This window comes from Ailuropoda melanoleuca, chromosome 11 (genome assembly GCF_002007445.2).
Source record: "Ailuropoda melanoleuca isolate Jingjing chromosome 11, ASM200744v2, whole genome shotgun sequence".
In the NCBI taxonomy this organism is placed as follows: domain Eukaryota; kingdom Metazoa; phylum Chordata; class Mammalia; order Carnivora; family Ursidae; genus Ailuropoda; species Ailuropoda melanoleuca.
The window spans coordinates 27,893,015-27,909,248 of record NC_048228.1 but is presented as its reverse complement, the minus strand read 5'-3'; the positions used below and the strand labels follow the sequence as shown (position 1 = coordinate 27,909,248).

At 38.1% G+C, this 16,234-nt stretch overlaps 1 protein-coding gene across 6 annotated transcripts in view; it reads left to right on the top strand.

Moving 5' to 3' along the window:
• NFKB1 (nuclear factor kappa B subunit 1) overlaps positions 1–16,234 on the top strand; it is a 113,068-nt gene that overhangs the window by 17,958 nt on the left and 78,876 nt on the right. For 3 of the 6 annotated variants that reach the window (XR_002142152.2, XM_011221344.3, XM_002916490.4), the window contains exons 2-4: positions 5,400–5,445; positions 10,183–10,258; positions 14,065–14,105. Coding sequence is in view for 5 of the 6 variants with exons in the window: in XM_011221344.3 (XP_011219646.1) it covers positions 5,407–5,445; positions 10,183–10,258; positions 14,065–14,105 (156 nt within the window). In the remaining variant the exon portion in view is untranslated. The remainder of the gene's footprint in view (positions 1–5,399; positions 5,446–10,182; positions 10,259–14,064; positions 14,106–16,234) is intronic. The other 3 variants (XM_019796684.2, XM_034671447.1, XM_011221346.3) reach the window with 3 other exon arrangements.

Sequence of the window (16,234 nt, the reverse complement as noted above, 5' to 3'; positions counted from 1 at the left end):
GGATGGCATTCACCAGGGTTTCTCTTTCATGGCATTATTGACATTTGGGGTCAGATGTTTCTTCATTGTAACAAGTTGTCCTGTGCAGTATAGGTTGTTTAGCAGCCTCTCTGACCTCTACACACTGGATGCCGGTAGGACCATCCACCAGTGTCACAGCTAACAATGTCTCCAGACATTGCCAGATGTCCCTAGTGGCAAATGTGCAGACATTTCATCCAGCAGTAATAAGGATAGAGATAAAGAGGGAGTGTGGCAGTGTACCCATGCATGTTGGATAGGGGAAAAAAGGACTTGATTCTTCTCAGAATGCCTCAAACCCTTACTGTCTCTATTACTTTTCCCAAAATCTAACATAAACAGAGTGATTATGCTCTAACAAAATGCTTACCATTTACTCTGTGCCACTGGCTATGCTAATAAACTTTTCATGAGTTACCAATTGAATGTTGCCTGTGGATCTGCCATCTCTATTAGATTGGCATTCCATCGTGAACAGGGACCTTGTCCCAGCTCCAACCACGATGTAGTTGTGCTTACGAGGGAGCTATTTCCTAGGTTGGTCACATTGGTAGTGTTGCACCCCAATAATGCATTAAGGAGCTGAAAATGGATGGAGGTGTGGAAAACATGGAAAATGAGTTTATACAAATCTAGATGTAGATTACAAATATTGATTTTCTTTCAAAAACTTTTAAAAAACAGCTATTTTGAGAAGAGTAAATCCACCATTAATGCTTCTTTCATCATCACTAACCTGATATATCAGAAGAAAGATAAAAATAAATAACCCCTTTGAAGTTAAATTTTTTCTATTATATTTATTTGAAGAGGATTCCAGTAGTGCTTAGAAATTGTTCACCCATTCTGATTTTCTCTTTTTTTCTTAAAAACGTGTATTTCTAATTACATAAATGAGTTAGAAAATTAAAACATAGGAATGTATAGCTTAGGGAGTAATAATCTCCATGTCACTGTATATGGATCCAAACTATTGTTTTTAACAACTATGTAATATAAAAGGTATAAGTATAACGTAATTATAATTAAGCAATCTGCTATCAAAGGACATCTAGATTTTTTCCAGTTTTTTGAGGCAATGCATATCCTCGTATTAATTTTTTGCATATTTGATCATATAATTCTTTAGTACAAATTTCTGGAAGTGGAATTGCAGAGTCAAAAGATAACCTCAGTTGAATGTTTCCCATTGTATGTACCATGTGTGTACCATGTATATACCTTACATGACACTTCCTCCAAAAAATTCCTCTATCTAGATAAATAGCCTTTATCTATATCAATTTATTATTCAATAGAAAAATGGTGAAAAGTCACTCTCTTTCCTATAATTTCATCCTCATTGCTGTCCAGGATGAGGTATTAAAATTACACTAAAGTGATATCTGTTATAGCTGAATATAGTCTTGAAAATAGAGACACTTCTGGGTGCCTGGGTGGCACAGCGATTAAGCGTCTGCCTTCGGCTCAGGGCGTGATCCTGGCGTTCTGGGATCGAGCCCCACGTCAGGCTCCTCCGCTATGAGCCTGTTTCTTCCTCTCCCTCTCCCCTGCTTGTGTTCCCTCTCTAGCTGGCTGTCTCTATCTCTGTCGAATAAATAAATAAAATCTTTAAAAAAAAAAATAGAGACACTTCATCTCTCTGATTCTCAACTGCATCCTCTGAATGGTACCTGAAACTCTGTTTTTCAAACTGCAGATTGTCACCCATTAGGGGGTCATGAAATCAATGGGTTTGAAAAGCTTGTTGTTTTTCTTTTTAATGAAATCTAATAGAACAAAAAGAGTATGTTTCCTTACAGTGGGCCCTGCTCAAAAAATGTGAATATATCTGATCCTAGAAAATTCCTCCACTTTTAAGGAGGGAAGTGGCCTTGGTCTTGCTGCCTTCACTAAGAACTGTCTGTGCTGGCCTTTGATGTCAGTGGTGAGATTGTCACAAATGTGCAGAAAGTCATCCATTAGGCATTTCAGGTAGAACTCGTCACATATTTAGAACTTAGCCAGTTATAACATCATGCCTCTCATGTGAGAAACACAAACAATTCACCGGAGAAGCTATTTTTATTGCTAGCTAGCTACATTTTCTATTTCTCTTTCCACGGTGTGAACATTTTCCTGAAAACCTCACCACTGGGGGAGAGAGATGCAGAGTTTAGGCCCATCTTCTCACGAGTCAACCCAGTATCTTCCTTTCTGTTTCAAGGTCCTTCCTCAAAAGCAAAGAACCGTGCAAAGGGAAAGTGAGAGGAAGGGGTCAGGGAGCAGGGGGGCAGGAGGGGCTTTCCCTGGTCTTTCCTAATCTTTCAGTTCCAAAGGCTGAGTTGGTATTTCAGAATTTTGAAATAAAACTTGCTTTTACAATTAATGCAAATATTACTCAGTGATTCATCCCTTCCAAAGAATTCTTGGTTTCTTTTGACATTTTATTTTTAAATTATGAATTAACGTTGACATCATTCTGAGGGTTACTGTTACCTCAGCTCTTCACAGTGAATTTAACTGCCTCACAAAGCCTGTAAAAGTTCAGATTTTAATCACCACCTGGGCATCTCTTGGGCTGCTGTTGGGCTTTTAAAACACTGATCTTTTGGCACACATTTGTGCAGAAACATGGGGAGGGTGTTGGCGGGAGGACTGTGTTTAATTGGATAGTTTGTCCAGTGCCTATAGTCAGAGATCTTCATTAAAGTTTTAACTACAATAAAGATCATGATAAGAACCCTGTGGCAGTTCTAATAGAGTAATTTTAGTTGAGTTTTAAAAATCAAAGTGAGGGCAACTTTATATTAAATCCATACATTCAAAGGTCAGGAAACCATCAACAGCTGTATGTACACGTACCACACATACATACTCAAAGTAACAGTGGATTCTGTCAGTTTAATGAGTCAGTGGTCTCGCCTCTGCTTTTGAAGACCCTGGGCTAAGATTATTTGAGAGGACTCAGGTGGTCAGCCCACATTAATGGAAAGCCTAAAGGCAAAAAATTTTAAAACATGGTCTTAATATCTTTCTTGGAAGTTTGGACTCCTGTGGTGTTCTAAGAATAAGGATTTTCCACATGGAATACTGTAACTGACATTAGCACTGCATTTCAGTGTAACACTATTTTACTAGTATTCTTCAAATAATTGAAATTTATGATAATGACTCTTTAATATAGACGTATACCTAAGTACATATAAAAATCCAACTTTACAAAAAGAGTTGTGATTTGTTCTTCGAATAAGCATTTATTAGTCAACTAACCTACTCTAAGCTCAACAAAATTCTGTTTTCAGACGTTGATCCCATCAAAACCTCTCGTTTTACAGATGAGGAAACAGAGGCCGTAGTGAGTTTTGTTGTATATCCAGAGTCACACACCCAGCAGTGGAAGAACTCTGGAATGTTTCTGGGCAATTTTCCCTTTTTTTTTTTTTTTAGCTACTTCTCTTAATTGATTACAGTTATTTGTCAATCTTCAGTTTTACATTTTAGACTAATATTTCTTTCAAATCCGCAGGGAGTTCTTATTTACAGGACGCACCTTTTTCCCTTCTGCTGAAGTTGGACACTGCTCTGTACCCCACTAGAAATCCTCACAAGGCTCACTCACTCCTCATCAGGCACAGAGGACTCTGGGAGGAGAGGATTTCATTGCAAACCGGGGTCCTTTTTGGAGGATTTTGTCCTTATTGGAGATGTATTCATTAGGGTAAAAGTTAGACTATTTTAATAGAGACACCTAGCAATACACTAGGTCAGAGAACAAAGAAATTTCTTTCTTTCTCACATCACCACCAGTATTAGCTGCCATTCATCATTGTGCATGTGGTAGAAGCTAGGTCTTCTTCATGTCTAGGTTTTATCCAGCAGGGAAGAGGGAAAAAACCCAAAAACATGGAGGACGTTTGTCAAGGGTCTTAAGCCCAGACCTGGAAATGGCACGCAAATAGTTTTGACATTCTCCTGGTGAGCATTTCGTCAAGTGGCCATCCCTAATTCTAAGGAAGTGTGGGGTATACTCGAGCTGAGCAATCAGATTTCCAGCTACAGATACGACCGCGCAAAAGGAGTGAAAACAGATCTTGGCGTACAGTTAACATTCTCAGCCCTAGCCCCAAGTGCTTTACAGACTTCATGAAAAAAAAAAAATGAAAAACTTGTCTCAGGAATGTTGTATACCTGAAACTAATGTAAAATCATGTGTCAACTGTGTTTCAGTAAAAAATAAAAGAAAAATTTATTTCAGGAAGTAATATTTGCTTTCAGCTTTTCTTGTCCTTTAATATTTCATGTAAATAGATATAAAATTTGATCTAGGTAAATTTAAATAAAATCAGCCTATATTTAAAGTAATAATAAGGATATTTCTTAAGTAAGTAAATCCAAAATGGTATGTGATTTTTAGATACTATTTTTATCTGGCCATGTGGTTTCTCACTTTTCTCAGGGGTTCTGGGTAATAGAAGATTGCTAGGGCCTGCAATACATTAATATCTGGCTGGGGCAGATTAAATCTGAGACTATAGCCTTGATAATAAGTGCTCTTACAGTCTTTCTCTACCAGTTTTTTTAAAAGATTTATTTATTTATTTGAGAGAGAGAGAGAGAGCACCTGCATGTGTGCAAGTGAGGAGAAGGGCAGAGGCAGAGGGAGAAAGAGAATCTCCAACAGATTCCACTGTGAGCATAGAGCCCGATGTAGGGCTCAATCTCAGGACCCCCAGATCATGACCTGAGCTGAAATCAAGAGTCAGACACTTAATCGACTGAGCCACCCAGACACCCTTCTGTACCACTTGGACAAGGTAGGAAATGGCTTACTGCAGGGGCATGCGCTAGAGGGCAGAGCACGGCACATGGTAGCTGTCCTCCTTTAGTGCTGTGCAGAGCACTGACCAGGCCCCTCTGACAGCAGGAGGCCCCTCTCTGAGCTTCTCAACTCAAGCCGTGGGTAGAAAGCTTGGACACGGTTCTAGGACCATCACAGAATTCACGAAAGGTTGGAAAATAATCTACACAAAGAGCTAAGACTAAATCCTTGTAGTCTAGATGGTGACAAATAGGAATGACCGCTAAGATTTCAAGTATGTATGATTTTTGTACAGACGATGAAGATTGGTTGCACCAAACTCCAGGACACTGTTGTGAGCTTGCCACTGTTCTGGATTGCACATACGTGGTAATTCCTTGATTGTGCAATTTTTCAGCTGGTAGATTTCAATTCCAAAAAGGAACTACTCTTCTAAGGTTGATGTCCCCCCTCCTAAGATCTTTTAAAAAGGATTATGTTTGGTCTTAGTGGAATAATACAATTTACTCCTGCATGATGGAATTCTTAAGTGTCATTCCATTCTTATAGTTTGGTTTTGTTTTGTTTTGATACACAGCTCCAGAATGGCAGAAGACGATACATATTTGGGAGGGCATGAACAAGTAAGTATCATAATCTCACTGATAATTTTTTGTAAATGGATTCATATTTTCAAATATACAGAGGCAGCAGTAGTAGTTGTCAGGAAAACTCTAAAATCAGTAAAAATTTATTTAAAATTGTTCTTACATGTGAGGTCAGAGAGGACATGTCATATAAAATGAGGAACTTTATCACACATACTATTGCATAAAAATTATATATGCTACAGTCAAATGATAACTACCATATTAGTTTCCTAGGGCTACTGTAACAAATGATCACAAACCAGATGGCATAAAAAATCAGAAATATATGCGGCGCCTGGGTGGCTTAGTCAGTTAAGCATCCGACTCTTGGTTTTGGCTCAGGTCATGATCTCGGGGTTGTAGGATCAAGCCTATGTCAGGCTCTGTGCTGGGTGTGGAGCCTCTCTGGGATTCTCTCTCCCTCTCCCTCTACACCCTCTCACTCTCTAAAAACAAAGCAAAACAAAAAACAAAAACGGAAATATATTATCTCACAGTTCTGGAAGCTAGGAATATCAAAACCCAAAATCAAGATGAGACAGGGTGGGTGACTTCTGGAAGTTCTGAAGGAGAATCCGTCCCCGGCCTCTCTGCTGGCCTGCCAGCGGTTGCCAGCGATCCTCCGTGCTCCTTGGCTTGTATCTGCATCGCTCCTGCAGACCCGTCTCCTCCCTGGGTGTCTCTCCCGTGTCTCTGTATCCAAATCTCCCTCTCTTTTCTCTCACGAAGTCCCCAGTCATTGGATTTAGGGTCCGCCATTCAGTATGACCTCATCTTGACCTGATTACATCTGTGAAGACCTTATTTCTAAGTAAAGTTACGGACACAGGCACTGGGGTTAGGACTTGAATGTATCTTTTTGCAGGGAAACACAAAATATTTAATTAAAACTCATCTAGTGAGGAGGCAAATTAGTGTAGTGAAAAGACCTCTGGCCTTAGAATTCAAATATCTTTATGTAGGTGCTGGCTGCTACTGATTGGCTCTTAAAACTTGAGGAATCCCTTAGCCCCCCACCATCCCGCTTTTCTCATTTGCAAAATAGGAATGCTAGCTGCACACTCACAAGGGTATTGAAAAGACTGGATGAGGAGTGAATGTGTTTTGGGAACGTATAACTGTTCGTTATAATTTTATTTTCGGTTATGAAGGAATACCAGTGTCTCTTTTCCCTTTCTCGCCCAACTTTTTATTTTGAAAAATTTCAGGCCCATAGAAATATTAAATAGTCCAACAGATCTTTGTTGATTATTAATATTTTGCTTCCTCCCCATCCCTCCCTCTCTCTCCCTCTGTCCTTTCCCCTCCCTCTGTGTGTGTATGTATGTATATATACACATGCATAATACATATGTGTTTTATATATTTTATATTAGCTGTATATTAAATGAACCGTTTGAAAGCAACTATCAGACCCTAGGGTAATTATAATAACAATATTAAATTTTTAACGTAATGATTTTTAAGCAGTATTTAAAGTACTGAGATTTATTCATTCATCAGCTATTTATCGAGGCATTACTGTGTACCAGAACATTGGCTAAGACGGACTACAAAGTGAGTGATACAGCTGCCATTAAAATAGGTGGGACAGAAACATAGCTTCTATTTGGTGACAAATGCTATTGTAGTCGTTTGCACAGAATGAGCCAGAAATGGTGACAGGGGTCGCTCTACTACCTGGAGGAAAGAGCAGGGTTATGAAGGACTCTCCAGAGAAAGGCAGTGTAAGCTGCAATTTGGAAAATGTAGTTTGCTAGACTAGACAGGGAGAGGGAACACTAGATACCAGGACACCCTGGCCCAAGATTCATGATCAATTCATATTAAAACCTCAGCGGCAGCCACCTAAAAAATGGATTTTCCAAATTTACACATGCAAACAGTCAGGAAAATAAAACCAAAAGTGAAACACTTTTTAAGGGATCTGGTATCACTTCTTCAAATAAAATAGACTTGTGTAGCATTCGCTATTCTTGATAATGTTCTTATTTATTTAGAAAGAATGAGTATGCATTGCTCTTCACATTAAGATGTTCCTTCTGAATTTTAGTGTACAAAGGGTGATATGGGATCAATCTAGGAACATTTTCTTTGATTACAGCAGAAAAGATATTTGGCTACTCATATTATCAAAACCCATGTTTTACCTTTCACTTTTAATATGCAATGTCTAACATTTGAGGGCAAACTCTAACCAGCATTAGGGTTGTTCTGCTTGGTTTTAGACCATGCTTTCCTGTCTATACACAGGAAATCTTATCAACAAGAGATGGTCCTTTATGCCACACAAAAGTAAAACCTGCTGAAAACATTCATTTCGAGAGTTTTTCTTATGTGGGCACTTTGTGATCATCAGCAACAGGGGTGGGGTAGATCTGATATTTCCATTTTTGAGGCGAGAGGTCCTTGAAGTAGGAGGGTTTTTTTTTTCCTGGTCTCAAGCTTAACGGTATGTATTTCCTGAAGCGGACACATCCTCGGTGAAATATCCCCCGTGTTTTAATGTAGTCCGGAGTGTGCTCTCCAGCTGCGAGCTAATACACAATGCAAGCCGCAGCGCACACGCGGCTTCTGTCTCCTCGTCTGAAGTGGAGTGTGTGCCCGCTCCCAAGACCGGTGCTCTGCCCCCTGCTCAGTTACGTTAGCCACCCGCAGGACCACAGGGACGGCATTTTTTTGCTAGGTCATCTCTTCTGTTCTGAGACCGGCGAATACTCTCTGTAAGGTGGGGCCAGTTTTTTTTACAATAGCATGTTTTTTGATTCCTATATTTCCTTTCCAGGGAACAATGAATAGCACAGATGAACTTTACTCTTAAGCATTGAAGTGGAGCAGATTTACTGTTCCTCAGTTGAAAATTTGCATACCTCACAACTGGATCTGAAATGTTCTTTATTTAAACACTGTGTTTCTTACTCTTGATTTAACTAGGCATACTAGGCTTGTAGGTTCTAGGAACCTACAATAATATACTAATAAAAAAAAAAAGAAGGAGGGGTGCCTGGGTGGCTCAGTCAGTTAAGCATCTGCCTTCGGCTCAGGCCGTAATCCCAGCGTCCTGGGATCAAGTCCCGCATCGGGCTCCCTGCTCAGTGAGGAGTTTACTTCTCCCTCTCCCTCTGCCCTTACCCCCTGCTTGTGCTCTCTTTCTCTAGCTCGCTCTCTCTCAAATAAAAACGTTTTTTAAAAAAGGAGTAAATTGTAATGCTGGTTTTTCTTTTTGTTTAATACCAGCTTACTAACCAGCATATCATAAAAAATGGAATAGGGTTGGTTTCTGTGCAGTCCACAGACCTTTCAAACAGATGACTTATTTGGGTTGAAACAAATACTAAGCTCAGAAATATGAATTTTAAGTCCTGAATGAACTAAATGGAAAGGAAATTTTCTCTTGGGATAGGTAATTATAAGTGACTTATCAAGATAGACTATATAATTCAATCAACACATTTTGCTTGCCCACTGCATTAGTTCTCTGTTGCTGCTGTAACAAATTACCACACATTTAGTGACATAAAACGACACATATTTATTCTCTTACATTCTGAAGGTCAGAAGTCTAAAATCCAGGTATTTGCAGGGCTGCATTCCTTCTGGGGGCTTTCTTTTCCTTGCTTCTTTGAGCTTCTAGAGGTGGCCTGCATTCCTTGGCTTGTGACCCCTTCATCACATCAACAACTTCTTTCCAGTGTCATACCTCCTACCATTCACTTTTATCTCCTCTTTCCCTCTTACTGGGCCCACTTGGACAATTCAGGATTGTCTATGTCCATATGAGACAGAGAGAGAGAGAGAGAGAGACAAAGCATGAGAGAAAGAGAGAGCACAAGTGAGGGGAGCAGCAGGCAGAGGAAGAGGGACAAGCAGACTCCCCACTGAGCAGGGAGCCCAATGCAGGGCTTAATCCCAGGACCCTGAGTTCATGACCTGAGCTGAAATCAGACACTCAACCAGCTTCAACCAGCTGAGCCACCCAGGTGCCCCTCTTCCATATTCTTAATTTAATAACATCTGCAAAATCCTTTTTGCTATATGACATAGCATTTACAGGTTCTGGGGATTAGGATGTAGTTGTCTTTGGGGGGCCATTATCCAACCTGTCACACCCACTAAATTCCGGGTATTTTGCATTGTGCTATGTGAGTAAAGGTGAAAAAAAAAGTGAGGGAGCTCTCTGCTCAGTTATATCTGCTGCTTAGACTGTAAGTTATATTTTCAGTTTTTCTGTAAATTGCACCAGGGCTATTGCCTAATTCTTATAGGTCTTGAAGTTGCATGGCTAGAATAGCAGTTTCTTTACCATCATCAAAGAAATATTTCTAGGATTTCCAAGACTATATTCTTATGCTCATATTTTTGAGAGTACAGCTTTAAATCATTCATTAAAAAAATATTAAGTATCCACTCTGTGATAAATATACACTGGGCCCTAAAGATATACTAATAAGCAAGCTACACCGGGTGCTGGCCTCTGTGGATGTTATAGTTAGGTCATTCTTCTCAAATCCCTTTGTCACATAAACATGGCCCAAACGTCTAAAGTTCTGTATACATGAGAATTTCACTAGGTCTCATGAACATGTTTTTAAAATCCTGATTTGAAATATTTTCGGATTTTTTTTTGCTTTGGTTTTTGTTCCAATAATTTTATTAGGTGTTTCAACTTCAAATATTTAATACAATGTTGGAAAAATAAGGATTGAATTATTCCAATTTTCTTTTTTATAGATGTTTCATTTGGATCCTTTGACTCATACAATATTTAATCCAGAATTATTTCAACCAGAAATGGCACTACCTACAGGTAAGAAAACTCCTCGTCCCTGTTGCCCTGTCATTTATTTTGCTTTTGCTTTTTTTTTTAATTCAATATTTGCTAATAGTGTCTTTTAGAAAGTCAGTAATATGCCTAAAAAGGAAATGGTGATACATGTTTTAAAAACCAACTTTCACTAGACTTGTTGGAACTATATTTGCACAAACGTGTTCCACCCCACTTACCCATTGTCTGACTTAAACAATTGTTAGTGATATCCTTGAGGATGGCTCGGAAGGAATTTGTTTCTGGTAGCATTTTCCTTTTCGCCCGATCTTATTAGCTATGGGTTCTTTATAACTCCTGTTTCCTTTATCCCAGATGCACATGAGGTATTCTCCACTTCTCAGGTCTACTCCCCGGACATTAATTTGAGTGTCTGTTGTGTGCCATCCAGTATGCCAGGCACTGGGGATACAAAGTTTACAAAAGTTTACAAAAATCATAAAAATCATCTCCCTGGAAAAATCATCTTTTAAAAAAGTTTTTGGCTTCACTTTCTGACCAGTTGGATAAAACTTATGATATAATCCTTCCTTCTAACATGACTGTATTGACAAATTGTTGAATCTCATATGAATGATTTAAAAAATCAGCTCATTTAGTCTCTTTTTATTTATTGATTTGTATGTAAACTTTGTGTGATGGCTGTTTTTATGTGCTCCTCATATCACCAGTGGGACTTAACATATGCTCCGAGGCAGCGTGAGTAAATGGTGGAAGTTGTATATAGAACAGAGAGTTTTGTAATTGGGGCACCCGGCTGGCTCAGTCAGTAGAGCATGAGACTCTTGATCTTGGGGTTGTGAGTTCGAGCCCCATGTTGGGTGCAGAGATTACTTAAAACAAACAAACAGAAAACAACCCAGAGACTTTGTAATCACCGAAGTGGACATCAGCTGTTCTATCTACCATGGACTTGCTTGTCCTCATTGGGAAATTTCATCCAGTTTGTATCATTCTCCCTTAAAATTATTATTGTTACTACGGTACCCACTTTTCATTTTTTAAATCAAAATGTTCTGTGTTTTTTATCTCCATTATGTATACCTAGGACTTCTTGGGAAGGAAAGAATAAATCTGCTATATGTTCACCTTCCCTAGCAGAAGCTCTATCTCTCTTTACCCCACAAAACACATTTTGTAGGCTGCCGTGTGTGAGGTCTTGTGAGTGCTGTCCAATCTGAGCTGTCGGTCAGCTTCCTGTGAACAAGTAAAGATCTTGATAGCTTCTGTGTTTCCTGTGAACTTTTTATTCTGGGGTTCAAAGTTCTTTCTTAGTATCAGTGCTTTATTGAAAGCTTAAGAACTTGGTTCTGCCCTCATAAAACATAAACATTTCCATTTAATGTCTTGTAAATGCCAAACAGTACCCTGAGTAGATTCTTTCTTAATGTTTTTACTTCATCAAATTTATGGAGATTGAAATAAGATTATCAAAAGAAACATCTCAGTAAATATTATGTGGTCAGAGCTTCATGTCGTAGAAATTATTTTGCCATAGTATTAGAAAAACTCTTAAAATCTTACCTCAACATCTCATATCCCAGTTATTACCTCATCATTTTTATTGTTACGTTTATCCCTCTTTGTTGTAGTTCCATAGTCCAGTTTTTATGATTCAAGATGTATGGATGTTTTATTCACATTTTAAAGGGGTAGAGAGGGTCTATAAACCAATATTACTTGTAATTCTCATACAGACTGTTTTATCTTCTTGAAATCTGAAACTATTAGTTCTACTACTTGTTGAAAACTCTCTGTGATATGGTACAACTTTTAGGTCTATAATGTTATATATACTGTAAGTCAAATTTCTCTGCAGAGTGGGCTGTTACTTCATGGCATAGAAATGTGGCCAAAAGAAAATTGGCATTAAAATGAATACATGCATATCAAATCTAATTTTCTAGTTGACTTAACTTTTGAGTATGTTCCCTAAAAGAGAAAAATGGCCCTGTTTCACTAATAAAATTCCCAAACCTTGGAATTTCACATATTTAAAGGAAATTAAGCCATACAGCAAAAATAATAGCAAACCTTCAAGTATTTTTAGAAGAGTTAATAAGTGAGAGACTTGAAGTTTAATGTAAACGTGATCTAATTCTTCTGTATTTTCCATGACATACAAAATTTGCTTTTTTAGAGGCCTCTCTTCTTGATCTAGCATTCTAGAGGGAATGTTTTTATGAGTAGAATTGTTACATTATCACACAAGCTGTATTAGTAGCGTGAAAATATTTCTATTTCTAGGCAGTTTTATTTCCTTATCAAAAATTAAATTCTAGCCATTTTTTGGAATTTTTAGATTGCAGTTTTTTTCCTAAAAGTATTTTAAGGTATCCAGGATAAATTTCATACAGACAAGAGAAGATAATTTTCTTAAAGTAATACTGCATTGGCCAGTCACTACCCATTTTTCCTTTCTTGTGTATGTTTTGCTTCAAATTCAGTCATTTTTCAACTGACTTCCTTATAAATTTCTTGCATAATAACAGGAAATAATTATACCTTTGTTTCCTCCAGTTCTCTAGCCTTATCCTGATTCATCATAACACTGAGAAGATAAAAATAAATTCTCTCTTAAGTTATAGTTTATTTTTTAGTTTCAACATGAAGGTTTATATCCTCTTCGTAAACTTATTTATCTAAAATAATATGAACTTCTCTTATCTAAAAGAATGAACTTCTGGCTAAGAGACTGTGAAGACTGAAATGAACACAAAAGCATTCTGCTAGAGTTTTGTCAGTATCAAACATCTTAATTCACAGTCAAATGAGTGAGAAACACCATATGTCTCTATTGCAGAGCTGTGGATTATTATGCTAGTGACATAAAAACCAGCTGGGGGGTGTAGGGACATTTATTGAACAGTTCAGTTTTATACTAGCAGAGGTCCTGATTTGCCTTTGAATCTTCCTCCAAAGTCAGATATAGTCAGGGTATGGATTAAGCTTCTAGTCTTCTTTATGTTTTATAATAATTAATTGGAATGTAGCTACTTCAACTGAGTTTTTTTCAGGATTTTATAAAGTGCCTGTGCTGTTTTAAAAGAGTTGATATGAAAATATTCAGTATTCGGAAATTGTATACAAACATCAAAAGCTATAAATTAGCAAGAAAAGTCCACCAGACTTTTGGTCTGATAAACCAGATGAAATTTGGGAGGGCAGGGGAAACAGCCTAGCCAGCTGGGGAATGAAGGCAGTACTTGGGGATTCAAATAAGGGAAAGGAACCGAACACTTGGTTCAGGAAAGGCAGGTAGCCTGAGATCACTATCTGTGTGTTTCACACATGTGGCCGTCAGCTCAGTCTCTTCTACTTTCACATTAAGCACATTCTCTTTGAGGAATGGAAGTCAGTGTCTAATGAAGTGAAGGCAAAAGGAAATGCCATGGTGCCCAGGAAATGGTTGCTGCTTTTAATTGGTATTTGTGTCATTTTAAAAACGCTTTGCTAGTAGTCAGGATTATGGAGGCTGTTGACGTGTTCATCCTTGCCAGACGGACATCGCACCTTTTCTCAGATTGTGCAATGTGCTATCACCATTCAGCAAATGTTTATTTATCGTGGTTCTCTAAAGGCATAAAACTGTTGTTAAAAATAAATTTACTAGTCAAATGAGGAAGGTAGATTATATCAGTATGGAATTTTAGCTTAAAAAAATGAATTTGAAGCCTCTATTTAAAACATAATTTCAGGGTTTTTTTTTTTACTTGCTTTATATTTTGTAGCAAATTTAAGAAGCCTCACAGTTTCTTTTGCTTTCTGTTTGTTGTTTTTGCTTTTAGCAGATGGTCCATACCTTCAAATATTAGAGCAACCTAAACAGGTAAGAGGCTTAAAGGGATGGGACTTCCCCTTTAAATGTGAGATCCATAAGTCTCATATCTCGAGCACTGGATAAAATAATGAGTGAATTTTACGAAGGAAGTAGCTTATCTAGAAGTTCAGCAGCCTGCCACATTGTCTGACAATTTCATTTGTCTGCTTCATATTTCTCTTAGTCATCTTCCAAATGTCCTGAGCCTCAGTAGTAGTTCTGTAAAACCTAGATGAGTATAGATCCTTGCTCTCTCAGTCTCTCCACCATCTCTGTTTAGCAGCCACTCCTAGGAAAGGCATAGATTGTTTCCATTCCTTTTCATTTATAAGGAAACAGCCATACATGCAGTTCATATACACTGACTGACACCCATCAATCCTGTCCCTGCACTGGCAGGACTTCTTAGCCTTCCTCCTTTGAAAGGAGGAAGAGGCTTTAGAAGCTCCAGCCTTTTCTGTTTTTTCTTTGGACCACATGACCTAAGCTATTACAAGTACCAGTGGGGTGTAGGTAACGTTTTAGATGCACAATTGAGTCCTCTTCCCTCTGGTGTTAGCCTGAGTCTCAGCCCCGTTGGAGACAGGAGAGGAGCAGTTTATTTTATCAGGTTTTCCCTCTTACCACTAGATTTTGTTGGGGATGCCTGGGAATTGAAGTGGCTTCCTCACCATGCCCTGACTCTGTGAATAAATATTTATTGGAAATTGGATGGGACCATTGCTATGAAAGAGGAGCAAAGAGAATCTTCATGCTTTTCTTATAGGGTATAGGGGAGAGCTCAATTATTATGGGATTTTTAGCATAGTGTAAGTCCCCCACAGAATGAGGACAAAGTAAGTAAATCTCTGAATGGATATGCTTACCACATTTGTGTGAGACTGGAGATGCGTATACCTGCTGTCTTGCAGTTATTACCCAAAACCTTTCTTATTGTTTTTAGTAGCTCAGCAGAGTGAGTGTAACACTTCTGCATTGTGTAATATTTAATAAATGCTAACTAGGTCAAGAACTTAAATAAAGCATCCATTGTGGTTACTGTAATTGTGACATGTGTTTAGATTTCGGTTAGAATTTAAAGGATAGAGCCATCTCGACAATCATTATAAGGCTGAACTGAGATAAAAGTTTTTGATGCGGAGACAGAATGCCGTATGAGACTTTGGACATTGGTTTGGTAGCTTGCAGTGGCAGACTGACTCCATGAGCTTCCAGCATGACTTGTCTTTGCTTTACCTCCATGTCCAATTCTTTAGCGATGACTTCTTACAAGAGGTAGCCAGTTTTCTCAAAGACACCCCACTCCCCCAGGGGAAGTTTATTCCCTGGAAGTCTGTGCAGTGGTCTGGCCTCCTGGAAAATTTCCTAGCTTCCAAAATCTGCATTAACTCATGAAAGTGAGAAATCAAACTAAAGTCTGTGTCTCTGCATACCAGGCAAAGCATGTTTTTCAAATATCTATTTTCATAAGCATAAATAATAAGAATTTTTAAATGCTGTTCCTTATTATGGGTCCAATGGTCATAAGGAAAAATGGACACTTATGATTTAGCTAAAGGGTTGTGTAGTTCCAAAATTCAAAATTTAATTCACCACACGTAGGTGTCTAAAAGCTCACCTGAGTAAAACAATGTGTTTGTTTACCAAGCTGATGTTATTTTGATGTCTGACTCCAGTGAAAGTAAAAAGACGGCATTTAAGTCAGGCTTTCTGACCGGATGGATGTAGCCCTTGCCTTTGAGGTCGATGACTCATCGTAAGCAAATGGAGTTACTAAAATGAATGGCTGTGGGTCGACAAACCTCTAATCTCAAAAATTAAGAACGAACCAGAAACACATTCAGACGATACATGTGAAGACATCTTATCTTCCTGAAAAAAAAAAAAAGTCATAAATTTCCATCCTCAGGTTAAAAATTCCTTTGCACAGAAGTTTAGATACTCTTATGCAACCATAAATACTCTCTATTGTTTTACAAACTGTTAGCAAGCTATTAAGACATGTCTCTTGACTCATATTCTATTTGACACGACTCCGAATAAGATATAAAAGTATATGTGTATATATATTTCCACCTGCCTAAGGGAATTTTGTGATTAAAGATAATGAATTACTGTATTAAAATTTTTAATTAAAA